The 26478-nt window shown below is 41.6% G+C and overlaps 2 protein-coding genes across 2 annotated transcripts; one reads left to right on the forward strand and one right to left on the reverse strand.

Annotated features, from left to right (window-relative positions):
* Positions 1 to 319: 319 nt before the first annotated feature.
* On the forward strand, positions 320 to 8746 carry TYMS (thymidylate synthetase; the record flags this gene model as incomplete). The annotated part of the gene is made up of 7 exons (XM_080339154.1): positions 320 to 491; positions 1564 to 1637; positions 2860 to 3034; positions 4794 to 4895; positions 6066 to 6241; positions 7621 to 7692; positions 8562 to 8746. The coding sequence occupies 7 exons, from the start codon at positions 320 to 322 to the stop codon at positions 8697 to 8699; spliced, it is 909 nt and encodes a 302-aa protein (XP_080195280.1). The 3' UTR covers positions 8700 to 8746.
* A 1935-nt stretch (positions 8747 to 10681) lies between these two features.
* On the reverse strand, positions 10682 to 22906 carry ENOSF1 (enolase superfamily member 1; the record flags this gene model as incomplete). Its single annotated transcript, XM_080364142.1, is given in 5 exon segments — positions 10682 to 10779; positions 10782 to 10842; positions 17490 to 17603; positions 21318 to 21395; positions 22832 to 22906. Coding segments are annotated over 5 exon segments (426 nt in total).
* Between the last annotated feature and the right edge of the window lie 3572 nt (positions 22907 to 26478).

The raw sequence follows: 26478 nt of genomic DNA on the forward strand, positions 1-26478 counted from the left end.
ATGGCTCTAACAGCCCCCGCACAGCTCCCCGAGGCTGAGCCGGGCCCGGGGAGCAGCCAGGTGCCAGCGGCGCTGCGGGGCCCTGCGTGAGGGAGGGGACGCGGCCGCGCGGGGTGGGAGGGAAGGGGAAGGGCAAGGGGAACGGGAAAGGCGAGAGAAGGGGTGGTGCCCCGCTCTGCCCGCCTTTCGGCGCCGCTTGGCGGGAAGGCCCGGGGTTTGGCGGGCTCGGAGAGGCGGCGGTCGGTGGAAGCGGGAACAGCCGTGCAGCCGCAGCCCACACCGACCCGCACGGAGCCTCCCCGGGCGCCTCTCGCCCACCATGCCTGCCGAGGGGGAGCTGCCGAGCACGGCGGCCGCCGAGCCGGAGCTCGGTGAGCCGCAGTACCTGCGGCAGGTCCGGCACATCCTTCAGCACGGCCACCGGAAGGAGGATCGCACCGGCACCGGCACCATCTCCGTCTTCGGCATGCAGGCGCGGTACAGCCTGAGAGGTCGGCACCGCCGGGCCCCGCGGCCCCCGCCCCGGCCCCTTACCCCTGCCCGCCGCGGCTCCATCCGTCGCCGCCCTGCTCCGGGTGGGGGGGACGCCATCTCCTTCCCCGGGGCTGCCCCGCCGCCCGCCGAGAGCGAGGCCTCCCCCGCTCAGGGCCGCGGCTCGGGCCCGCTGCGGGGCCTGTGGGGGCGTTTGGGGCCGTCCCGTCTGGTCCCTCTCCCTGCCCTCCAGCCCGCGGCAACCCGGACTTCTCTCCCTCGGCCCAGCAGCCAGGCCTGGCCCGGCCCCATGGCTGTCACCGGCTGAAAAAACGGATAAGATTTTGAGACAGCCTGTCCTGGTTCTTCCTACTTTTCAAGGGTAGTAGGAAGGATGGTTTGTGAGGTAGATTTGCCAAAAATTTTATCTTAAGCCTCCACTTTTGTTGTGTACATCCGTAAGCTGCACCACATAGTCCTTACAGTGGAGTTTGTCCAGGTCCCCATGGATACTGCATCTTCCCCCTCTGTCCAGGAAAATAAAAGTCAGGTTCCTGTCTTCCTTGGTCTGAATATGAGAATTGCACATCCTCTACCAACAAGGGAGCTGGGGTTGTTCAGCCTGGAGAAAAGGAGGCTGAGGGGAGACCTGATCGCTGACTACAAGTACCTGAAAGGAGGTTGGAGCATGGAGGGGGTTGGTCTCTTCTCCCAAACAACAAGTGACAGGACAAGAGAAAATGGCTTCAAGTTGCACCAGGGAAGGTTCAGATTGGATATTAGGAAAAAATTCTTCACAGAAGAGGTTGTGAAACACTGGAACAGGCTGCCCTGGGAAGTGGTGGAGTCACCATCTCCGGAGGTGTTCAAAAAGGCGTTTAGACAAGGTTCTTAGGGACATGATTTCAGTGCTAGAGTTAGGTTATGGTTGGACTCGATGATCCTGAGGGTCTCTTCCAATCCAAATGGTTCTGTGATTCTAACTTCGTACTTCATATGCAAACCTCTGAATGTCAGATGGTGGAGAAAAACCTAGTTGGATCACCCTGAGGAATCACTGGTCGCCTCTGACACTCTGAAACTCTTTTTCAGATCAGTTTCCACTGCTAACGACCAAGAGGGTATTCTGGAAAGGAGTGCTGGAGGAGCTGCTGTGGTTCATCAAGGTTCAGTATTTGAATGTCTCCATGGGTGGTGTGCCTGAGAGTGGGGTTATTAATAGAACTAACTAGTGTGGAGTGTCTTAAGGAATTTGGGGTAACTGCAGATGCTTCTGCTCATATGACAGAAGTGCAGTCAGCTAGTGTTTTGACTACACATGGAATGCCAGTATCTTCAAGACGTTCTGTGCATTTTAGTGGAGACTGCTGCATTGTTATCAATCAGAAGGTGTTTTCTTCAGTTTATTTTTAAGGGAAATAGTCTGAAATAGTGAGAGCTTTCGCTGTTGACTATACCCCACAGTTATAAAGCCTAGTAGAGTTTCTCTTTATTAGTGTTTGAATAAGAAATAATGACATGAAGTACATTGTAGGCAATTTAATGACCTGCTTTTCAGTGTTGTGATAGCTTGATTTGAACAGAAACAAGCAGTGCAAAACCACAGGTGAAGACAGACTGATGTAAACACTAGGCTTTTTAGTAGCAAAAACCTGAGATCTAATAGAGCTAATAGCTGTAGTTAGAGAATTACATTGTAACGTATTATCTACAGTTGAATTTTAAGTGTTCCTTTCTATGTTGTGACATTGTGTAGGTATGGGAAAGTCTACTTAACCATTTGCTAGATAGCAGGACTCAAATACACATTCATTTTTAAAAGTATCTTTTTTTCAAATATAAAAGGCCAACACTCCCCGAAACAGAACACTTTCTATGTTGGATTTTTGAGTGGGCTGATTTAGACATGTTGCAGAACTCAGTGAGATTTCTCTGGGTCATTTTGTCATATTTGTAATTTTTGTCATTTTAACAAAAGGATTTTTAAGACCTTAAGCTCATTATAAGTGTCTTGACAAAGACAATGCCTAGGCTGTAAATTTTTTGTCTACTTTTATCTGTCTCTAAAGTAAAATCTTGTTCTCTGCAAATGTGTGTATGAAATGGTAGCCCAACTGACCTTGAGACTGTACTGTTTGTGCATTCACAAAGTTAGCAGAATCCCAAATTAAATAACAACAGCATGGCACTTCAAACTTCATCCTAGTAAGTTGTGCATAAGTTTTATTCTGTCCATGCGCAAAAATGTCATTCAGTACATTAATCAGACTGTTCACGCTTTGTAAGTGGAGAAATACTGTAGACTAGCAAAACTTAATACAGCTTTTTCATATCATGTCGTCTGTGTTGAGATTAGGATATAGACTTCTTACTGTCTGTGTTGTGTAGGGTTCTACAAATGCCAAAGAGCTTTCTGCAAAAGGGGTGAAGATTTGGGATGCTAATGGATCACGTGAGTTCCTGGATAAGCAGGGTTTCAGCAGCAGAGAGGAGGGGGATTTGGGACCAGTTTATGGTTTCCAGTGGAGGCACTTTGGAGCAGAATACAAAGATATGCACACAGGTAATCACATACAAATACAGTCTTGATTGCTTAGTGAGATAACTATGATAACTCACTTCCAGAACACCAATGCAGTATCCTAATTTCCATGATACAGTTGTGCTGACAAGAACTGATGCTTGTGCACTGCATTCACTGGAGGCTGTGGAAAAGATTTTTTCCGTTCTGCAGCTGGAGCAAAGTAGGATGTATCCATAGCTGGTGATGCTGTTGACAGAATAGCTGTAACAAGTTGTGATGTGATGCAGTACCTGTTGATACTATTTTCAGTGGAACTGGTTCATTAAACTTACCCTGAAGTGTCTTGATGACGCTCTTCTAAGTCACTGAAGGAAGGGATGTACAAAACATTTAAAGGACTGCCATGAGTTGGAAAAAGTTGCCCCTGTCTGGTTGGTGTGATTTTTAACTCAAAACAACAACTAGTTACAGGTATTAGCCTTAGTATTGGCATGCTGACCACTGACAGAATACAGTTTTATGATAACACAAATGATGCAAATTGTGAACTGTCATGTCTAAAAACTTACTAAAATGTTTCAGTATTTCTGAACTTAGAAGGTATGAGGCATAACATAGCTCGGAAAAAATGAACAAGATAAATTCCCATAGGTTTCATTACTAATAGATTTCCTTAAAATGTATTACTAATGGATAGGTAATTAGCTTCAGAAACTAACATAACCATTTGAAAAGGTTTCTAGCACAGTATTGCTGGCAGAAGAATTCCCTGAGATGCTAATTATATATTACTACCTTTTTTTGAAAGCTTGGGTCTCCCTGTAATCATAATTTGCTGTTGCTTTGCAATAAGAGTTATTAGAAAAAATTAGTTACCAGCCATGCTGATTCACGGGCATGATTCAGAACAATGAGTAACTCTTCTATTCTGGAATCCATTCTAATGTTCAGTTAATTCCAGCAAATTTCTTATATAACTGGTACTGAGCCTAAAAAACAGCCTGCGAGCATCACTGGGTGAAGTGTAATATCCTATGCTAAATATATGCGATTTAAATTCTCTTCTGGCACTACGTGCTATGGAAATTTAGTTTTTCATACATGACCTCGTGAGTGCTAGATCTGTCAAAAACTTTCTCCTTTTGAGCATGAAAAGAGTTCTGGCACCCCATTTACTGCTCTGGGTGTAATTTTTTTTTTTTTTTTAAGAAGGAGCCCTGTACCATGCAAGTTTAACATCTGGAAAGACATCTTAATCCAGAAGAGCAATGGGCAAATCAGTTTAAATACCATGAATGAGTAGGTGACAATATCTCGTATCAGTACCGCTTCTGTCCTGTTTAGGTAACAAGCCATCATGAAGGATAAAATAACATGCCTGTCTAACTATTTTTTTTGTATTGCAGCTTTTGTTTCCTGGGATGTAGTGCTTATTCAGACTTCTTTTGTGATCTTTATAAAAAGTCTAGTATTTTAGGCTTGGAATAAAGTCTTCTAAGTAGGAATGGTCTATTTCAGTGGTTGCGAAAGGTACTCAAAGCACAGAAAAGAGATGGAGGGACATACAAAAATACCATAATGAGAATTTCACAAGCCTCAGAGCACCCTAAGGAAGACCAAGAATAGCCTAACTTTGGAGGATGTCAGCTGATAAATTTAATAACTTTCAAAGCTACAGTAAAATCTTCGGAGGCTGTCATTTGGCTATAACTTTTCAGTGGGATGTGGGGTTGGCTTTAAAAAAAAAATCATGACTTGAATCTATTTGGCTTAGATCTTATTTGGTATCTTTCTTCAGATTACTCTAACCAAGGAGTTGATCAGTTGCAAAAAGTGATTGAAACAATCAAAACCAATCCAGATGACAGAAGAATCATTATGTGTGCTTGGAATCCCAAAGGTATTGAACAGCAGACTTTAAGTGAATGCAGTTGCACATTATCTTGATGTATACTAAATTATGTTCCAATCCTATGTCAACAGTCAGTTCCATTTGGTGTCCTTGCTTACTCTTTATAAATTACCAGGAATACGGTAAGAATGAACTAGGGGTTCTAAGCTCTGGTCTCTTTCTACTTAATTCTCATGTTCAGGCCTCCATAATTTTGAAGTATTACTTCTAAGTTTTGCTCTTCAGGTTAAAGTGAGGGCTGTACCTGGCTGCCAGTATCTTTGACATATGGTCTCTGTTCAAAGACAGTGATTCTTATTTTAAAAACATCAAAAAAACAAAACCAAGAAGGAGTATACTGAAGCAGTGTGTCTGTTTTTTAGCCATATAATAGACTGTAAACTTACCAGAATCTTAAAACTAGAGGACAAAAATATTATTTGTGTTGTAATCATCTCCTTAAACATAAGTTGTCTAGATATCCATTCACTCTGTAGGGCTACTTCTGAATAAGAGCTAGTGCCAGAGAGTGTTTCACATGAGCAGCAGTAGATCTGTTCACAAAAAAAATCGCCCAGCTTTTTTCACTTGTGTCTCTGAAAGGGAATGCCACAGGTTAAACTTTCTCAGACACCAGGAAGTACCTCATTAATGTTTTCCTTACTAAGCTGTAAATACACTATCTGCACTTGTAAGTGTAGATAAGCACTCAAAAGATCATTGTTTTCTGATTATTAGTTTTTTCTTGATCTTTAATATCTCAACAAGCAGTAAAGGTGCATTGGAATGGGAAGTGAGTAAGATGAAGCAGTTGGAAGCTGCTTCAGGGTAATGCTTAATTTTACTCTTAATATCTTCCTTTAGGGAAATCAACTCTCTCACTGAGGTAAAACTAAACTGCTGTGCAGCATTATGGCATAAATCTGTTCCGTGGAGTATCTGTTCATGACTTCTCTGGCCATACAGCCCAGGAGACAGCTTGTTGTGACCCAGACTTGATTGCTTAGACAGCAGGTGCTTTTAAATGAGAAAAAGGCAACAGGGTGATAGTGCAGTTGAGTTTTTGCTCTCTACTGTATCTCATTAAATGCTTATTCAGGTTTTGCATCTTCTGCATTTATAATACACTAACACTATTACAATTTTTTTTCCCACCTACTTCCTGTACTGCAATTCTAGATATTTCTCTGATGGCTTTGCCTCCATGCCATGCCCTTTGCCAGTTCTACGTTGTGAATGGTGAATTGTCTTGCCAACTCTATCAGAGGTCAGGAGATATGGGACTCGGAGTGCCTTTCAATATTGCCAGCTATTCACTGCTCACATACATGATTGCCCATGTCACAGGGCTAAAGGTAGGCTATTTCATCGTTTTACTTAATCTTATCTGAGAAGTGAGCGACTGAAAGATGAGACTCTTCATGTCACGTCCAAAAGAAGGTGGGATGGATATACTGTTCAAAGTCTTGCTGAAATATGTGTGAGGGCCTCATGAATTTAATGTGAATTGTTTCTGGTCTGTATCAGCAGTCAGGATCAGCAATGTAAGAGTTCTTAGATAAAGGTCAAACAGACAGAAGATGCTCCAGGTCTTTGAACATGTCAAAACAGACCTGTTCCACTAGTCTGCTTAGAAATGTGAACTGAGGACTTCTCCTTATGGGATAGTAACATACAAGTGATTACATTTTGTAGCATGTGTTTTTTATTGGAAGCAAACAGTAGCTCAGCGGCTGCTGTCAAGGTTCCAGTTTGGATATTCTGCCCACCTAACTTCCAGCTATAATTTCAGTTGGACATTTTTTTAATTTGCTGATTATGTAGACTGGTGGTATGTGCTCAAATAGCTATGGCCCTGACTCTAGAGCTGCATTTTGTAATTTGGCAGAGTAATTTAAATGCATCACAACCTTGTACAGGTGAAACCCTCTTTCTTTAGAGTATGTAAAAAATTATACTACCAAGGCCATTTGGACCTGATCCTGCTACCAGGAACATGAAGAGGAACTTGAGAAGTACAGAAGAATCAAACTTCATAGCAGGAGCTTGAAGCAAACTTAAGAAATTAGGCCAAAGTACTTGAAAAAAGGGAAGTTTAACATTATGTCCATGAAGCAACTGTTGCTTCTCAGCCACTTCCTCTCAGAACTTTGGTGGTTTTTATTATGATATATCCGAGGGCTGATCTGTGTCGGTCAGAGACCAGTAAAATAGCTGATAAAACTTAACCTAAGTTAAATTAGATTGCTCAGGGGCGGCTTAGTCACAGAACTTGCAAGATTGCAAAACCCATCTGAATGCTCGATAAGTGCTTTTGGGTTTAGCCTGTGACTGACACCTCTGCTGCCACAAACCACGTTGTTTAGTAGCAGCTAAGGCAACTAGTTTGAAACCAACTTTGCTGAGTCCTGCCTACTAGAAATGGAGTGGAAAAGCTGGATGTCACTGCCCCATTTGGTGAGCAAATTAGTAGTGCAGCATTCATTTACCAGAGCTATTATCCTAGCAAGATTTTAAAGATAAATTTTTTTGTAAGCTATGTTTTTCATTAATTATTCATTAGTCTGGGAAGGTAGTGTCATTTGAAGCTTGTAAGGATGTCTTGGTAATCCAATCTAGTACAGAAGCTGCAATTCCACACTGGATGAAAGATGCTAAGAATCAATACTCTAAACATTGTAACTTTTTCTCTTGAAATGTGACTATTTGAAAACCACATGTATCCTCTTTTCAGCCTGGAGAGTTCATACACACATTAGGAGATGCTCACATATACCTGAATCATGTGGAACCTCTAAAAGTTCAAGTAAGTACTTGTTCTGTATTCTTGTATCCTTTTGTATTCCATGATGCTTATCCAATACAAAGTTATCTTGGTATTATAAATATCATTTTGCAAATATTAATTTGTGTGACTTCTCATTTCTACCCAAATAATTGTAGTACCTTAGGCTCTGTTCAACTGAGGTCACAAACAGAAACACAATACAAACATGACTGAAATGTACATCAGGGTACCGTTCTAGAACCAAGTTACAGATACAGAATCTGTACCCTTACCTTTGATTTCATAATTCCAAAACCTTAGAAAACTGTCCCAGCTAATAAAGATAAACACGAAATATCTTTGTAGTATACCGGAAAAGGATAACTTATCCATTCACAGGTATTACTATTTGCCTGAATAAGGCTCTGTTTTCTTCAGGAAGTAATTTGTTGCAGTAGGAACAAATCAGAATTTTATTTCATTATACTTAGCTCAGACTGAATGACCTCACCATTCGTATGGTTCAAAGCCATCCAGAGAACTAGTTATTGGTTCAGACCCAAATGTTCCTGTGAGAAACTGCAGCACATTTGACGCACATCTGGGTCAGAATTTCCAATTTAGTTTCCTCTGTAAGGAGTCTAATTTGTAATCATGAGAATTGCTCTTCAAAGTGAAAATGCTTGCAGTGCATTTGGATGATCAGGGAACCCACTTAAAAATTATGCTGCTGGTCCCTACACTAATGCTATTATGATTTTCTTTTTTTTTTTGAGTGTAACTGTTCTTAGGGAGGAGGGAAAAATCAACATAGTGTAATCTGAATTTAGATTAATAAAATCTTATTTATAACACAAAGTCTCTGTCTTAAGTATTGGCTTTATACAATAAACTTGCTTCTATTTCAGCTTCAGAGGGAGCCAAGACCTTTCCCCAAACTCAGAATTCTTCGTAAGGTTGAAGACATCAGTGACTTCAAGGCAGAAGACTTTCAGATTGAAGATTATAATCCTCATCCACCTATTAAAATGGAGATGGCTGTTTAATGCTGTAAACCATCTTTTGTTAATGTGGAAATGTACCTAAGCTACTTAGCATTCTATGTACTTAAAGTTACACATTTTTTATATATTTTGAAAGATATATACTCTATTATTGAAAAATAAATGGATACTGCATTCAATACTGAACTGTAGTCGTACAGAACAGGTGATAATTTATTCCTGATGTATTATGCAGATGCTAACACAGTTTTAAGTTGTTAGTGAGGTAGTTTTTTACATGTTTCAGCTACCAGTGGCTGCTTCTGTTACCATTCAGTTACTATGTGGGAGTTGCACTTGCTTACATGCTCTATTTAGTACTGAAAATAAGAACTTTTATGTATGACAGAGGATTCCTTCAAGGTTGTAGAAGTCTTTAAATATGTTCTAAAGAGTATATGTTTAATAAAGCTTTTTTAAAAAAAATATTTTGCAAGGTATGATGTGTATCTAAAGGTATTTAAAGGTAATAGTAAATCAAACTGGGAAAGCAAAGGTGAATTCTGTTTTCATTTAGGATCTTAGAGGGTGAGATCTAGCAAGGAAAAACAAATTCAAACTTCCCATGGTCTTCATAGATGAATCAGCAAGAAGACAAAAGATCTTGGTGGAGCCTTGTCTGAAATGGAGTTGCCGCGCATCTCTCTATTGGCATTTTTAAAATTCCCTACACGAATCATAGAATTGATAGATATGAGACTTCTATGATTTCAAGGAAAAAATATGAATATTCAAAGAATTCGAATATATAACCTAAACAGGAGCTACTCAAGGAATTTGCAGGATATGAAGCCTGTTGACTGCTGCAAAGATGACTAGTATGCCTGCAGGCTGTATTCGGAGCAGGATTTTAACAAAATGTGGGATGTTGTTAGATCCTTTTGGAAAGATGTGAGAGGAACCCATAGGCCTACAGAGAGGTGGGGGCATTCCTAGGCTGATTTCTGATGAATAAGCTGCCCGGCACCTCCCTGTCCCTCGCAGTTCCCAGCTGGTGACATAAAGAGCTGTACAGGTGGCATCAGAAGTCAGTTCCTTACCAGTTCGAAGTTCTTGCCATTTACCCTGCTGACTGCTACACTCATTCTGCCTCACAGTTTGGACTTGCAGAGTTTCCTCTCTTCTGTCATTCCTCCTCTGGATGAATCCTTTTATCATTTCCCCACTTTGCTGGAGCAATTCAATCGACTTGGAGTTAGCAAAGAAATTTTTTACCACTTTGCTCAAATACCAACTGCCTCTATGTTCTGCCTTCTTAGACAGTAACCCACATTATTTCTGACGTGTTATGATACATTGCAAAATTTGCCTTGCTGCAATATCAGCAAGAATATTACTTATGTAGTTATGATAGATGAGGGGTCAGAAGAGAAGGAACTCTTCCTGAATTTTGAGACAAACACCTGATCAGCCATCAAAATCAATAGCCTGTTAATTAGTCTGACTTGGTGAGTTTGCCACCGTAGTGACTGGGATCTCTGAAGTGTCTGAAGATGAAACAGCTCAGGCTTCAAGTACCTTCATTAAAACGACAAATTTGTTCATTTTTACCTGCTTGAAGTTTATTTTAATCCAACTTCTAACTTCCCTTTATAGCCCACAGGTAGGTGGGCTTGTAGGGTAACAAGACAAATACATGCTGAGACCACCATGTAGCAACATCTTTTATAAGAAGAAAAAAGAACAATCACCTTAATCAGTTGCTAGTGGAATATTTTGTATAACTAACCTGTTTCCAAGCCTTTCAGGTACTGGGATATAACAAAATGTTATCAAGTGCTGGACTAATTAACAGATCACCAAGTCCATACTAGAGAAAGACAGTGCCCAATAGCAAGACATTCAAAGCCATTTCGTGTAGCCCTACAGCATGACGCAAAACAAAATTAGCGCAGTGCATGCAAGCTTATGCTCGGAAATCACAAGCATGACAGCTGAAGACACTAATCATACTGGCTTGGAAGGTGAGGAGAGAAAGATTTTCTCTATGCTGTTGCATTTTGCAGAGCCTTGCTCTGGAACTTTTTGGCCATCAGCAGCACAGACAAGTTTTCATTCACACTTTCCAGTCTGCATCTGTCATCTGGAGACAACTCAAGGCCTTAGCTTGTAGAAGGTGTTTAAATATCACTCTGTTGTGGCGGTGTAAGGGAAAAAATGTAAAAAGTTAAGACCTAAAGTCTTCCAAATTAATGTATTACAAGAGGTGCTGGCAACTCATACAAAAACATTTGTACAGTGCCCTTCTGTATGTCCCAATAAATCAAAATTATTTTAATTAGTCAATTGAAATATCACACGAGAATTTGGATGAAGTTCAACAACCTTGCCAATATTAAAAATCATCAATTTATACTAGTAATACTAAGACCACTATACCTGACCTGATGAACTGAGGTATGCTGAAAAAAGAAATCACTGGGTGCCAAGGGACACTGTCTTATTGCAATGAGTTTGGAAATTATTGCCCCTTAACTGGATATTGAATGATATAAGTGAAAGTGAAGTGAAAATGGCTCTTCTATCCTAGGATAAGGACAACGGCTTAACCTACTCAAAGGCAGCTGAGTTTGTAGTGAAACCATTATGTAATGCTTGCATGAACTGATGGGGCAGCTCTGCCAGGTAATTGCTTCATAGACTGCCTCAAAATCTTTTTAGGATTTAGGGTTCTTTTGGAGCCAATTCAACCCCCTCTGGTCATCTGACCGTGTCCACAGGCAGGGATGTGGGTTGCACTGGGGACAGGACTGTCTTAGCCCCACTTCATCGTGCTCAGGAGTGCAGAGCTTTGGGATGTGTGTGCCTATGTGAATGAACAGCTATTCCCATTTTGGGACAGCTGAAGTGAATATAGCAGTGGTTCTGCTGTAGGAAATAATTCCTTCTCCTAGAGACCAATCCACCCAGATGAGACATGGCCCTGTAGACAAGATATGATTGGGTAACCATCAGGATTCAATTTCTAACTGTGCTGCAGATTTCCTGTCGGGAGCCTGGCTAAGTTGTTCAGTCAGTACAGGCAACATGTTAATTTCCCATGTTTTTTAGTATGGATGTAGTACTCTCCATATTCACAGGGGAATTCTGTGAGTAAATACGTTAAATGCCTGTGTGGTTCTCAGATGCTATGGGGAAAAGAAGAAAAAGGTTATATAAACCACCAAGTAAATTCAGTGTTCAGGACTGGCCTTTACTTTGTAAAGCAAGGCTATACTAGTGGGTACTTCAAAGCCATCCTAACAGATGTTTCTTATGAAACACCCTCCTCTGCAAATTAAGTGTCCTATCTACTGGTAGGCAACAGCTAAGAGTGAGAAACACAATGAAATATGTTGACAGCAGGGCTTGGCGTGAGAAACTGGCAACAGAGAAACTACACTAATGCACCCTGTTGACTGCGGTTGCTGTAGAGAACTGAGAATTTGTTAATTCACGTTGTTTGACTCTGTAGATTTGGTGTCAAGACTTGGCAAAAAGAAAGGTGCAATGAAAAACAAGGTACTTTAGGTTGAAGACTGGTATTCTATTAATAAAAGGTACCAGGTTGTCTATTGACACCTCACCGGTCTTTGGATTCAGTAAAAGTATTTAATGTAAAAAGCATTTAAATGTCGCTGATGTCAGGGGCTTAATACTAATGCTAGCAACAAGTTTCTTGGGGGCGGGGAGAAGGTTTCAACCTTATAAAATAGCTGCATATATACCAGCCAAATTCACTGAGTGCACTGACAAGCCTCACCTTGACCAGTCTCACCTGGGGCCCACACCCTCTGCCCATGGGCCCCAGTTTCTGCCTGGGGGGCATTGCAGGTGTGCCTGTTTCCAGCTGCGGTACAGCTGTGGACGTGTCTGGCTGTGGACCAACATCCCTGCCGGGCCTCATGACCGTGGCTCTGCCTGGACACACGCTGAGTTGTGTCTGACGTTGGTTCCGCCCATCTGGCCTGATCCTGAACCCCCTCCTGGCCTCAGCCCATCCTCATCCTTGTCCCCATGGAGGTGCTCAGTGCCTGGGTTTGAGGCAGCCCCACTGCCCCCAGCCAACCCTGCTCCCAACTGGAGGGGTTCCCTGCCTAGACCCAAGCTCCTGAGTGAACCCCTCACTCGGAGGGCTTCAGGGATCTCCAGGGGCCATCTGAGATTTCCCGTCTCCCCTCCCCAGTAAGCCTGCCAAGCCTCTGGGGCTACTCAGGGTCTGCCTGAGCCCCGCACCTGGCTCCAATCACCCCCACTGTGTCCCTTTCCCATTTCCTTGTCCCTGCCCTGGCTCCGTGTCCCCTGAAATGCCCTCTACACCCCACAGCAATTAAATCACTCTTCAGCAAGTGCCATCTGAACCGAGGGGTGGGAGGACAAATCCTTCTGGGGAGGACCTGCCATCAGGGTGCTGAGGGTAGGGGTGGCTTTGCTGGCCACGTCCAGCCTCACCAGAAGCCTCCCCTGCCTCATTCCTGCCCTCAGGACCCATCTCAGCTCAGGCCATGGCCCCCAGTCACTGCCTGTGGTGTGACCATCTCCTGTCACACTGCAGCTGTGCCAAGTCATGGACCTCACTGACCCAGACTCTGAACCACAGGCTGATGACCCAGCTTGACTTCGTCACTGTGGACAGGCTGGCAGTGACGGGGCAGTGTCTGACTCCGGTCTCTGTCACTAGTCCAGACCCTGCCCTCAGAGCTGTCTCCTCACCATGGCCTCATCTGGCAATCTTCTCAGCTGACCCTGGCTGTCACCCCCATACTTGCCCTGCCATCTGTGCTGTTGGCTCCTGGCTCACCAGCCCTCCCTGCAACCCTGACAGTGTCCCTGGTGCCACCAAGAGGAGGAACTACAGCCTGTTAACAGCATGATCTTCGGCGATTTTGATCCTTATGGTTGAGTTAGTGCAGCACAAACAGAGTTGATACAATAAGAGAAGCCAGGAACCTCTCCACTCTAGAAGCACTCTATATAGGCACAGCAAGGTCAAGCCTACGTGTGCTCCTGTGCTGAGCCAAATGCTCACTTAAGCAACAAATCCACAGAACAAAATGGGAACTGTGATAATTATCCTTGAGCTAGAGGGCATAGCAGCTTCAGCAGCCCTGCAGCACTCTACAGACTGTGTTGTCCAGCCTACATTGCTCTGCATAGGTGTTATCCAAGTTGTCTCATGGATCCACAGTGTTCTCCATGGAACAGCATGGACTTAGTCTTCGTGCCTTGCTTCTCTACCTTTCATATGGGCAATCATGATCATGAATACGTTCTTTCATTTTTCTCACTGATCTGAGAATATGAAATTTAGCAGTTACTCTAATAATAATAAACCCAAATATTTCCAGGTTGTTCACAAAAATAGTGTATGGGAAGAATGAACCAGGGAGATAAAGTGAGGGGAAGTAACCTTGGAAGGGAACAGCTGAAACAGATACCAAGTAATTTTCAACTCTGGTATTTAACTTTAGTGAGAAAAACAAAAGAGTGTTGACACCAGCTCCAAAGGTTATGCCATAGTTGCCTTAAACAGGTAATAATTAGGGAAAAGCCCAAAACATGGATACATATTCTTACATGTTCTCGGTTGCTACATCAATTCCTAGTGGTGCTAAGGCCTGCAAACAAACATTGAAGACTTGCTTCTGTTTTTTATCTCCCAACAGAGTTACTTAATAGCATAAAGGATAGAATAAGAGTTACTTCAGCTTACTGTCTTCTACTTAATTTATAGAATATGTAACACATGTTATAAAACCTTTTATTGATTTTTTTCTGCTCTCTCTGCTCCACAGGCAATGTAAAGAATTACATATCAGGCTGTGTGGAGCAGTAAAGAAATGCACATACTAAACATCACGGGTTTTAACAGTGCTGTTAAGTATAGCATGTTGGGAGCATAAGTTCTGAACTGAACTTCCAATTTCCAATTTAAAAAAAAAAGTCCATTCATATTTCATACTAAAGGTTTACTGCCTTCCTCATGCAGGCACTACAGTCCTTTTGCATAATTTTTTAAAGAAAAACTATTTATTTAAACTTAAGGGAATACAGGCACAGAATGTGTGTCAAGGTCCTGTAGCAAATACATTTAATAATACTCTGAATAACTAGTTCAACCTGAACTCTGAATATATGAAGGAACAATGTCAACATCACACTACAGTACTGACTGAATTCACTGTATTATTATTGAAATAGTAATAAAAAAACCTCTCCAACCTTTGAAATCATTGTATGTCCCATCTGGACGTACATAACCTCATCTGGAAAAGTTGGCTCCTTAATCCATGAGGGTTTAAACTCAGCAGGTTTAGTGGCCAACTCTTTTTCTCCCTTTATTTCCCATAGTTGCTTTGCATCCAGCATTTGGGGATAAGGAAAATAAGAACCAAATAGGCTGAAGGATTCTATTGACTTTTTTTTTCTTCTGTCAAACTTTCATAAAAAGAGCTGCAAAACTGATATGAAGTGGTAGAAATTCAGAAAATAGGAAGGAAATGAAAAGCTGGAATTGCCATTCTGAGTATATTGTACATTTGGCCACACTTACTCTGAGTTGCAATGACTACAGCGATATCCAGACTAGGTTTGAACCAAGCAGATCAGGAGCTGTAGGAAGTAGAGCAGAGTCTTCTGTGGGAATGAGTATATCTTGGCAACATTTACTTGAGCAAAGTACCCTGAAACAAGGACATGTCTGCCGGAAATATTCAGCAGGAAAGCTTCTTGACAAAAAACATGCAGTAGTTTAAATAAGATGAGTGTCTCAAGCAGTTCTTCTCTCCCACACAAGGGAGAATTTTTCACCCTAAAAGAGGTGAAACATCTGAAAATGGCACCACAGTTCCTCTGCAGGCTCTTCAGGTCCTTTCCATCCTGTATATAGAGTTCCTGGTTCGGCATTTGATGTGATGTGGCATCTTGTGAAAGCCCCGTGCTGCACTGCAGCACCTGGAGCAGGTTGGCATGTGTCATGTCAGGGGACACATTGCGCAAAGAATCCAGCCCATAGCAACCAACAGAGTAGCATTTCCAAATCAAAATGTGTGACTTCCATCTAATTATTCCTTTTCATCCAAATATTTTCATTTGAAAAACTTCTTTTACAGTTTATTTTTGGCCAAACATTGGTGAAAAAATATTAACGGGCTTTCCTCTGGAAGCCTCCTTGGATATAAAAGGCACTTTAAGTCTTCTAGAAGACAGTCCTGGAAGTGGGGTTCCCCAACAGGCTTGAATGGAAGTTCTGGCACAGAAATACAGGATAAAATTATTAGTAATACACCTACTCCGATCATGTCCAATGCTGCTCTTTGTTGATATATATCAACATTTGTTGCCATCATAATTCAGAATTTGAAGAAGGAAGAAAAAATATTTGTGAAGAAATGTTTCTAATGAAAGATATTTTATTGAATGATTTTAAACAGAAAAAAAACCAACATGGTATAGTAGCAAAAAGTGAAGTTCACCATTATTTTATCTGGGCAAATATTTTCTCATATAAATCTGCATCTGCAAACATCATCCTGCAGACCTGCACCCACTTTTATTTTGAACCTAGTTGCATATTTGGAACAAGATATAGATCACTTCTGAATGATTAATGTGGCAGTAAACTGGAATTCATAAACCAGAATTTACAATTTCAGCATCACTGTCTTACAGAAAGAACTTATTACTTCCCTTCCCTTGTGAGTAAGCTTCATCCTATTCTGAAAATAAAACAGCAATGTTTTTTTCATAAATCAATGGAAATACATTTATCTTCATTTGTAGTCAGCCCTCAGCTTTGCCATACCATTACTGTTCTGCAATGCAGCATTATGCAGTAGTAGAAGGGGGAAATACCTGAGACAGATACAGAAACAAAGTCATTGCTGCCTATATCACAGACCTGGAAAAGTTAGACTAGGTCTAGTCCCTCTGTTCAAAGCATAAAACACAGCAGAAAACATTGAAATTGGGTCCAACTTTTTGAAGGATCCTGTATTTCTATATACAAAGGCATATATTTCCCAGAAGATAAACCCCTGCTGAATTAACTAAAGCCGACACAAATAAACCATCCAAAGTTTCCACAATATTTCACAGAAAGCCAAGCACAGCAGCTCTCTCTGGCAATAAGAATGCTGCTTTATGAAGGAAGCTTAGGGCTCTCTGCTGCTGGCAGTTTTGGCATATCCCTCAAAGCTAAGGCAACAGAAGTTCTAGAAGAAACCAGCAATTATAAAACTTTGGATGTTGATGTTGTCTGTGAAGGAGTCATCCCCGTTTTTCATCTATGAAATTAATGTGGGTTAAGGGCGCTGTGCTTCTGAACATAGCTATCCAAGTATCAGATTTTGTGTGTTTTCATTAACTCTCTTAGTGATCAGACTTTTGATTGATTCATATCACTCTCTTGAGTATTCCTATGTGTGTAAGCACCTTGCACTCATGCAAATGCACTGTTCTACACAATATACCATCATAAAGAGACTTCAGTTTCTACCTTAATACCTTGTTCTCAATACTCATATTCCTTGGGCATATCCTTGACCATAGAAGTACTGTAACTCTCTGCCTTGCTGGGAAAATTACTTAAATGGTATTTAAATTACTTTAAAAAGTATTTAGACGGCATTAAAAGCAGGCCCAACTGCTTTTCACCTCCCAAAGTGTAAGCAATGCAATGTTACATTTTTACTGCAGCCAGCAAAACTTCTAAGTGTTTAGGAGTATGCAGTGAGAATCAATCATCATCTATTAGCATTTTCCCACTTCATATACTATGTAAAATCTGACTGCTATAAGACTGATCATTCAAACCTGTTTTAACTGCTGGTTCAAACAGCCCAGTGGGGCACAGGATCTTGGATAAGCTGGATATCCATGTTCCAACATTTGGAGTTCTGAAGCAGATGAGGATGGTTTCAAGTCAGGCTGTGTTTTATTTTGTTAAAGGAATTTGGGGAAACTGAAGGAGTGGAGGTGTTTGTTTTGACTTCTTTTTTCCCTTGAACGTGACATTTTTAACCAATTAGTTCAATTTTGCTGAATAAGCCCTTCCCTCTTCTCTCTAGCTATTTCATTGCAAGAGAACTGCAAACCAGGTAAATCCTTGGAAGAAGCAGAGAACAGCACAATCTCCTTGCTAATCCAACATAAAGATTTATATGGGAAAAAGTCACAAATGTAGCACAAATGGAACAGCTGATTTTGCACTCCTGGAAAAGGTGGGATGTTAGCAAACAACAGGCTTCTTCTCACACAGTCCCCTTCCCATTTCTTTTTCCCAAGCAGCTAATTTTTGAGTAATCAAACTGAACAACAACTTCTCCTCATCCTCCAGATTTCATCATTACAGTTGCCATTCCAACTGGTCTTAGTCTCACAGGCTGGCAGTGTATTCCAGAGGGAACTACTCCCACCAAACTGACAAAATAACTCAAGGATTAGGAAGATGGAGGGTACCAAAGTCCAGCTTTAAAGGAAAGATGACGCACCATAAGCTTCTTCATCTGTTAGCACATCATTAACATATGTGAAATCCATGCAGAATAGCAATTGCTTGGCAGCCTTATTCAAAGATGACATATAAAATAAAAAAGCATCGCATAGTAAAACAGTATAATGAAAAAAAGACTAAGAAATGCAAGTCACTCGAGAAATTGTTGTCAATCTTTCCCCTATTTATCTGAAGCAAGCAAGGAGTTGAGACAGCAGATATTCTAAACCTTCCCTCCCCATACTACCTCATCAGCCTGTGTTGCACTGCCAAACGTGTGAATGTGTGCCTAATTTCATGGCTGTGAGTGGTTGACAACATGCCTTTTTCAGCTTCCTTTTAAACTCTATCCACGCAGGAGTAAAAAATTACACAGGAAAGCCAAGTCACCCTCTTCAGCTGTCAAACTAAGACAGGGAAGCACCTCTGTTGTCACACCTCCTGTCCTCAGGGAAAACAAACAAACAACACAAAGCCAAAAGCAAACAAACAAACAAACAAACAAAAACCCAAAACCCAAACTCATTTTATTTTAGACCAGGATCTTGCAGATATCAAAACTGAACATAACTCCTCCCAAATGATTGGTCACTTCAGTCAATAAGTCAACAACCGAGGCCCAAGGATTTGCTAGCAGACAATACACAGTTCACACTTAGATTTTAGTTTTCAGTAGTAAGTTTAGTTTCCAGTAAGGAATTATTTTTGGTAAAAAAAAAGTCTCCAGCAATAAAATAGAAAGTAAATCAACCTCCCAATTGTCCAAATTTGAAGATAAGCAGCTGCTCTGCTAAATCATAAACAAAGACCTACCTGTTAAAGCACTATCTAAGTACCCAGTTTCCTAGTAGCAGTAGACATCAGTTCCCACTTACAGCTATGACAGTAGAGCCAGACAAGACAAGCTGTACAATTTCCCTGGAAGAGGGGCTAGTTTGCCTCTCTGCATAAGGGTAGACACGTGAAGAGGGTGCGTTGGGATGGAAGGGCACCTCCAAGCAGAAAGTAACACCCACCACCAGAGAAACAGCTTCTCTCTGAAATGAGTAGTAAGACCTTTTTAATTTGGACACTACCTAAACCTCATACTCTCTTAATACAATTAAACCCAAGAGTGCCCAGGTTGGAAATACAGCAAGATTTCCTTACCATGTTGACTAGTAGCTTCCACAGAAGCTGGAAAACAAACCACATTAAATAAGTGGAACCACATGGATGCCATAAAACAGATAACATGCACATGCTTTTTTCTTCATGAGGAAGTGTCATGAAGTGCATGTATGTTTGCATTTGGCACAGAAAATTAACTACTGACACCAAAGCAATGTGTTTCTCAACCCCAAGCATGAACATTTGATACTTTCCACTGAGAATCATTAAGGATTGATCATCCTACTTGGTTTCATTATGGAAGCAATATTGGTGCGGTGATTATTAAATCAGTTATATGTCATACCAGATATATTACATGGTGACTTTCCCTCCAGCCCCTTCCCTTGCTGGAAATCACCATTATAAAATAAGCAAAGGCCAATTTCTGCCTGCCAAGGCCTATATGGTTACCTCACCTACAGGTTTGTAGAAATTGTGACTGTTGTTTGGTAGAATTCTGTAATATACAAGGACATGTAGGCTTTATCCTCTACATTTTTCTGTTTTATTACAGATTACCACAAATACTATAAAAATCACCACTAGAAAACATATCCATGATTAAAAGAGCATATATGAAAGAATATATATCAAACTATTACAAATTACCATCAGCAATCAATAATTAATTAATCAATAATTAGTATCAATTAATGGGATGGCATCAGTCAATCATAGCATCAATCAATATTGTAGTGCAACTAGTAAGAGCATCAACCAAGTACTTATATCTTATTATTACTATAGTACTAGATTACAATATACTATTACAGATTACTACAGTTTGTCTTTAATGAAGTAAACTTATCAACAATATAACAGTAGATATATTTGTGATAGATTACTTATATGAATATATATAGTATCGATATGAAGAAAATTAGATTTCAGAAGGAGCCAAACTATCCCAAAAGGGGGAACAAACTAATCTCAGCAGGAGACTCAATGATCCTCAAAAGAGGGGAAGACGGAGTGAATAAGACAACAGGCAGAGTCCCAGTTCCAAAATGAACCTCGTTTCAGCCAGATATCCATGGGGACAGTCCAAGAGCTCATAGAAAGTTCAGGTAGGATTCAACCAGGAAGTTCTCAGAAAGTCAGGCTCTGGATTTCTTAAAAATTAAGTCCTTTTTATATCACAGATACATAAGAGGGAGTAGGACATTTGAACAGTCAATAGATGTTGTTAGTTTTTATTTTTCACCTGTAACAACCAATAGATTATGCTGTTTTCTCTTTCAAGAAATTTACTTTTTCAGACTGGTTTTCACCTTTTCAGGTGATATATTGCTGTTATGGTCCCCTGTTTTGAGCTGATCGGTGGTATCTGTGGTTGTCTCCGGTTTCTAGGTAGCCCGGCTGCACTTTTCAAGGGTATTTTTTTTACAGTTCATAGGGCTAGTCCCCAGGCTTACCATTCCAGGCTGTCAGTCCTTTCTCTGTCAGTATTTTTAAGCAGGTAGTATATATTTTTCAGTAATTTCCCCTTCTAACCAGGCCACCTTTACGGCTGCTCACATCACTGCCTAAATAGGTTATTTTTAATATACAGTAACATGCAAAGTGTATAAGATTTGGCTCCCAGATCAACAGCATATTCAGTAGGAAGTGGCTAAAAGATTAAAATCTCAGATTAACCTCTCCAAGCAAAAAAAGATGAAATAAAGAGAAAGGCATACAGTGAAACATTGGATAAGCAGGCAAAAGACTATTTTATTTCAGAAGTGTCAGAGCTCCCACAAAATGACTCTGAAATGTTCTGACCATTTCAAACACTAAGCACCGTGCTGTTGCTACAGTTTTCCACCCTGCAAAAATGAAGCATATGCAGAGACTTCAAGATCTCAGTGATGCCTGTGCTTTATTTGATATTTTAAAGAAAATGTATGTATAAATTGCTGTAAAATCAAGACCAGATGTACAAATGAGGGCAACCAGGAACAGGGAATCTATCTGAATTAATGAGGGTTCTTATGCTGAGATCCCGTGAGTTTTACCTTTCCCTCTCGCTTGGCCCACAGAGCACTCAGGACAGCAGCTCTGGCCAAGTGCACAGCACCCTTCTTTGGTCCAGTCTGTTCAGAAAACAAATTGATTCCCCAGTGTCATCTACAGTGACTGATGTCTCAGTTTCTGTTAAATGATATTTTGTTCACCAGAGATGAAAACACAGCACTGTTGATAACACAGCGAGTGATAAGTCACTGATACTGAAAAAAAAGAAAAAGAGGAATATATATTGGTTAAAACTTTAAAAAGAAGTAGATGCTGAAATGCGCGACTTGGATCAAATACCTACCTGGAAACCTCTGAGTGGTCACTTTCACATTGGCTTGCCTTAGCAACAGATATGTTCTCAATTTTCAAGAATAAAAATAGGAAGAGCTTGTGAAAATGCACAATTTGTATGTTTGTTATGATCCTTTTCACAACAGCACCCCAATGTGCTGTACCCAGTGTTTGCCTTTCGGTGGCGAGCTCTCCATAGAAGCCTCCAAAGTTGTTGACAATGTCTCCCATGTCTCTATTGACCATGTGAATAACGGAAGCATTGATAGCACATATGGCTGCAAAGCATAGCAGAATTTACTGCCTCATTACAGCCAAATGCCTGCAACAGGATGACTGTGATCCCTTTCCTCAGCTGTTTCTTTGAGAAGTAACCTTTTCTGACAGTCTGTGAATTTGAAGTATAAGCATGAAAACATTCACTTTGCACCCAGATCTGGGTGGCCAGTGTATATTTAGCTGCATGGCTATGTTTCATCTTATACTTGCCTGTTTCCAGATGCTGATCCCTTCCTCATAAAATTCATGTTACAACGGTCTTTCAAGATGAAGAGTTTCTCCTGTATCACCCCCCTGCCCCACAGAGGAAGAAAACGGCAGCCCTAAAACAACAGCCCAGAACACTGCCAAAGACACAGAGGCCATCAGATCGCATCTCCTTTGAGGAAAACTGTTTCTATAAATGAGAAACCCTTTACAAACCATCACTTTCAAGCAACTGCTGCATCTCCCAGAGCTGTTTTGGCACTTGCAGTCATGTTCAAGTAGCCGTTTCCTCACAGGGCATCCTGTTTCTGGCAGGGAGGTAACGGCAGTTGTGGTCTAGCTGTTTCAAGTCCCCAAGACTCAGGGCTGAGGCTCAACTCTGTTTTTTTTCCAGTCCCACATACCATAAGTCAACATCAACATGTATTCCCAGAAAGGGTTTTTGTTAGGGTAAAGAACACGCAAATCATGTCTAGCAAACTGCAGAGTGTCAAGGAAAGGACAGACACAGTATGAAGCTTTGTGCCAACCATCATTTTCTTTAGTAGCATGAAATAAAGAGACTCTTAAGAAATATGAGACTATGAGTCCAATTCTATGAGGTCTCCTCTCTTCAGGAGACTTGCTTGAGATCTGAGAAACCATTTTCTGAACCTCAGCTTTGTAAAAACCTTTTTGTGTGATTTTGGGCAAGACACTTTACTTGTCTGTGTTTCAGTTCCTCTGACATTCCTACCTGCAGCGTGGGAAGAACATCCCATCCCACTTTCCTTGAATGTGATGAATCATGTGCTACAATGGCTGAGGTCATTTAGGTATCTAGGCAGGTTGTACCAAGCACATTTCCCTCGTGAAGACATAAGAGTGTTCAGCATCTTCTAACAGGCCAGGTGATACAGACTCCAGTCTTAGTCTGACTAAAGAAAACGGTGAATCCTTGAAGAAGCCTAAAATAACTGAGTGTGTGCTTGCCAAATTGCTAAGTGATTTTACAGAAAGGTAGATGTTTCTATAAGAAACAATTGCAAAGGTAGACTGAAGGAGGAAAAGGCGTGATATCATCAAGTCACAGATTTTGTGGGTGTTCAGCTGATTGCTTAGAGTTTTTTGACACATTCAGCAGTGTCAGTGAAAAATCAGATGAGTGGCAAAGAAGGAATTGCTCATTTTGTGGTCTAGGGCACTGATTGACTGGAAGGGCACTAGAAGGCCCTTCCAAAGCTCTGCTGCAAACCATTTAATTATGGAAGCTACATCTGGTATGAGAAGGGAGCAATGACAACTGCAGAGGAACTTACACATGTACTCCCTGGGCACTGCTTGCAGAACACCATTGCAGTTGTGTCCTGTTGTAACAAACTGCTTTGCCTAATGAAAGCCTCCTGCCCACCTGGCCATGTGTACCATGGTGTCCGTGATGTGGCAGCCCAGCAAGCTGGAGAAGCAGATCCTGCTGCTGGTCACTGCCATGCTCTGGGTGGTTGGGGCCAGACGTCGGTGTCTGAGGTCAAGCACGTACCCAGGCACGGGCTGTCTGCGTGGTGGCTGGCTGCACCACAGGGCCACCTGGGACAGACCCAGGCTGAGCGTGCCAGGGGCTGGAAGGGTTTCCTGACTCAAGCTCCACGGTCTCTGCACATAATGATTGATACAGCAGCTTTGGTGGCAGTCAAACTGCTGCGTGGGGCCCACAGGCTTTACTCATGTTTGGTTTTTTTCTTACTGGACTAGCTCAGGTGTCCATTGTGGGGCATAATGGGAAATTACTGCAGGATTTTCTTAGGAAATCATGTTTCCAAGCTCAAGACCAGGAGATGAGGTTGGTAAGCGATGCTAAAATTTGCCCATCTGAAAAAAAAATCAGAGTAGACTGAACACTAGGTTCTGGCTGCTCAATCACGGTCCAACTTAATCCTGGATGAGTCAAAATACCTCTTCTCCCCTTGCTTAATTTGCCATCTGGAGACAGTGAAACTGATCTCATTTATGAAGTGTTTGAGAGTGAGAAATGCTATATATTAGGTAATAATTAGATTGTGGGGTAAGATGGCAGATGTCTTGGAAACTCCAAAGAGAGATGCTTTGTATCAGTGAGTTTCTGCCTATTGCCCAGCATAACACTGGTTTTGGATGAAGAACAAATGAGGCTTGTGTTATTTTGTTGGCAAATTAAGAGCATTTGCACAGGGCAGACTGACCTACCAAAGTGAATGTGTATCACACTAACTTCCTGAATGTCATTTGTCATCCAGGAGGGTCATTCTTTCTTATTCACGTTAATGATCAGCTGAACTCAAGGGGCATATCTATTGCTAAGTATACATACACTTGCTCTTCAAAACTCTTAGCAGTCTGAAAAGGCTGCTGCCATTCTAATGACAGTGGCACCAGAGATTATATTTAGCCTATTAGTAATCTATGTATTATAACCTGAAACCCATTGAAGCTATTGATTGAACTTCAGTTCATATGAAAAAAAGAAAAATCTCCCCTTGCAAATGATAGTCCTTTGATAAACGTAGCAAGAAGATAAAATGCACAGATTTTGATGCAGTCACCTTAACAAGTAACACTAAATTAAAATGTAAACATGGAAACTACTTCTATTGCACTTTCAGTCTTTTAGCTCAAAGGAAAAATATACATTTACACGATTCATAAGCCAATTCGAAAGAGAGGGTTGTTACAGAAATGATGAGGGTAATATAGAACAAAATGAAAGTGATATGGATCTAATCTTGCTCTGACAAGGCTGCTCAATTTGCTCAATTAAAAAGGAAAAAAAAAATAAAAAAAAAATAAAGAAGAACCCCAACATGGTAGGTAAGGTTGCTAAAGGCTTCTAAGCTTTAATTCAGTGAATTCTCATATGTGTTCATGCTATTACTGCCCAGACACATAATGGAGAAGTAGAAGCCAGCCAGTTATGGTGAAATGTGAGCACCTAGACTAGAACCAAGAGAAAGGTGGGTAGAGGCCAAAGCATGTAAGTCATCTGGGGGTCACCTTTCACTCTTAGAAATGTGAGCCAACACTCTTGCCTTTTCTTGGGAACTCTTCAGAAAGGCAGAACCACAGACTTGGCCTCCTTGCCAGGGCTGAACAGAGACTGCAATCTAGCACAGTCATTCACTGTTCAGCAACAGACCTTGAGCATCTCCATGAGTGGCATATTCCACAAGTGCTGGAGGAGCAGGGAGCCACCCTCACTATTTTTATGATGAAGCAATCAAACAACTAGATATTCTCCATATTTGTGGCATTTTTATCATGGGAGGCATGCTGAACTGAGATTTATCCTTTTTTTTTGGTTTTCAAAGGGCAGAAAGGCTTCTTTACCCATCAAATAAAATCATAGAATCATAGAATGTCCTGAGTTGGAAGGGACCCACAAGGATCGTCGAGTCCAACTCCTGTCCTGCACAGGACAACCCCACAGTTCACACCATGTGTCTGAGGGTGTTGTCCAGTCTCTTCTTGAACACTGTCAGGCTTGGGGCCGTGACACCTCCCTGGGGAGCCTGTTCCAGTGCTCCACCACCCTCTGGGTGAAGAACCTTTTCCTAATGTCCAATCTAAACCTCCCCTGGCACATCTTCCTGTCATTCCCTTGGGTTCTGTCATTGGTCACTAAAGAGAAGAGTTTGGCACCTGCCCCTCCTTCTCCCCTTGTGAGGAAATTGTAGACCATGATGAGGTCTCCTCTCAGTCTCCTCTTCTCCAGGCTCAACAAATGAAGTGACTTCAGCTGCTTTTCCTACAGCTTCCCCTTCGAACCCTTCACCAACTTTGTAGCCCTCTTCTGGACACTCTCCAGTAGCTTTATATCCGTTTTTATCCTGTGTTGCCCAGAACTGCACCCAGTGCTCCAAGTGAGGCCGCACCAGTGCAGAGCAGAGTGGGACAATCACCTCCCTCGCCTGGCCGGCAATGAATGCTGTGCTTAATGCATCTCAGGACATGGTTGGCCCTCTCGGCTGCCAGGGCACACTGTTGGCTCATGTTCACCTTGCCGTCAACCAGAATCCCCAGATCCTGCTCTGTAGAGCTGCTTTCCAGCATCTCATCCCCTGGTCTGTATGTACAGTCAGCGTTGATGTGTACCAGGTGCAAAATCCAGCACTTGCACTTGTTGAACTTCATGTGGTTGGTGATTGTCCAGTTCTCCAATTTGTCCAGATCCCTCTGCCCTGAAAGTGTCAACAGCTCCTCCCAGTTTTGTGTAATCAGCAGACTTACTAAGTAATCCCTTTACCAAGGGATCCCTAAGGTAATCCCTAACTAAGTAATCCTAGCACTTCCAAATGCTGAAGCAGAGAGGAGGATCATCAGCCATGGAGACCCTAGAAGGCTGCCCCAAATGTGAATAAATGTGGGGGTACT

The sequence above is a fragment of the Nesoenas mayeri genome, assembly GCF_963082525.1.
Source record: "Nesoenas mayeri genome assembly, chromosome: 2".
Lineage (NCBI taxonomy): Eukaryota > Metazoa > Chordata > Aves > Columbiformes > Columbidae > Nesoenas > Nesoenas mayeri.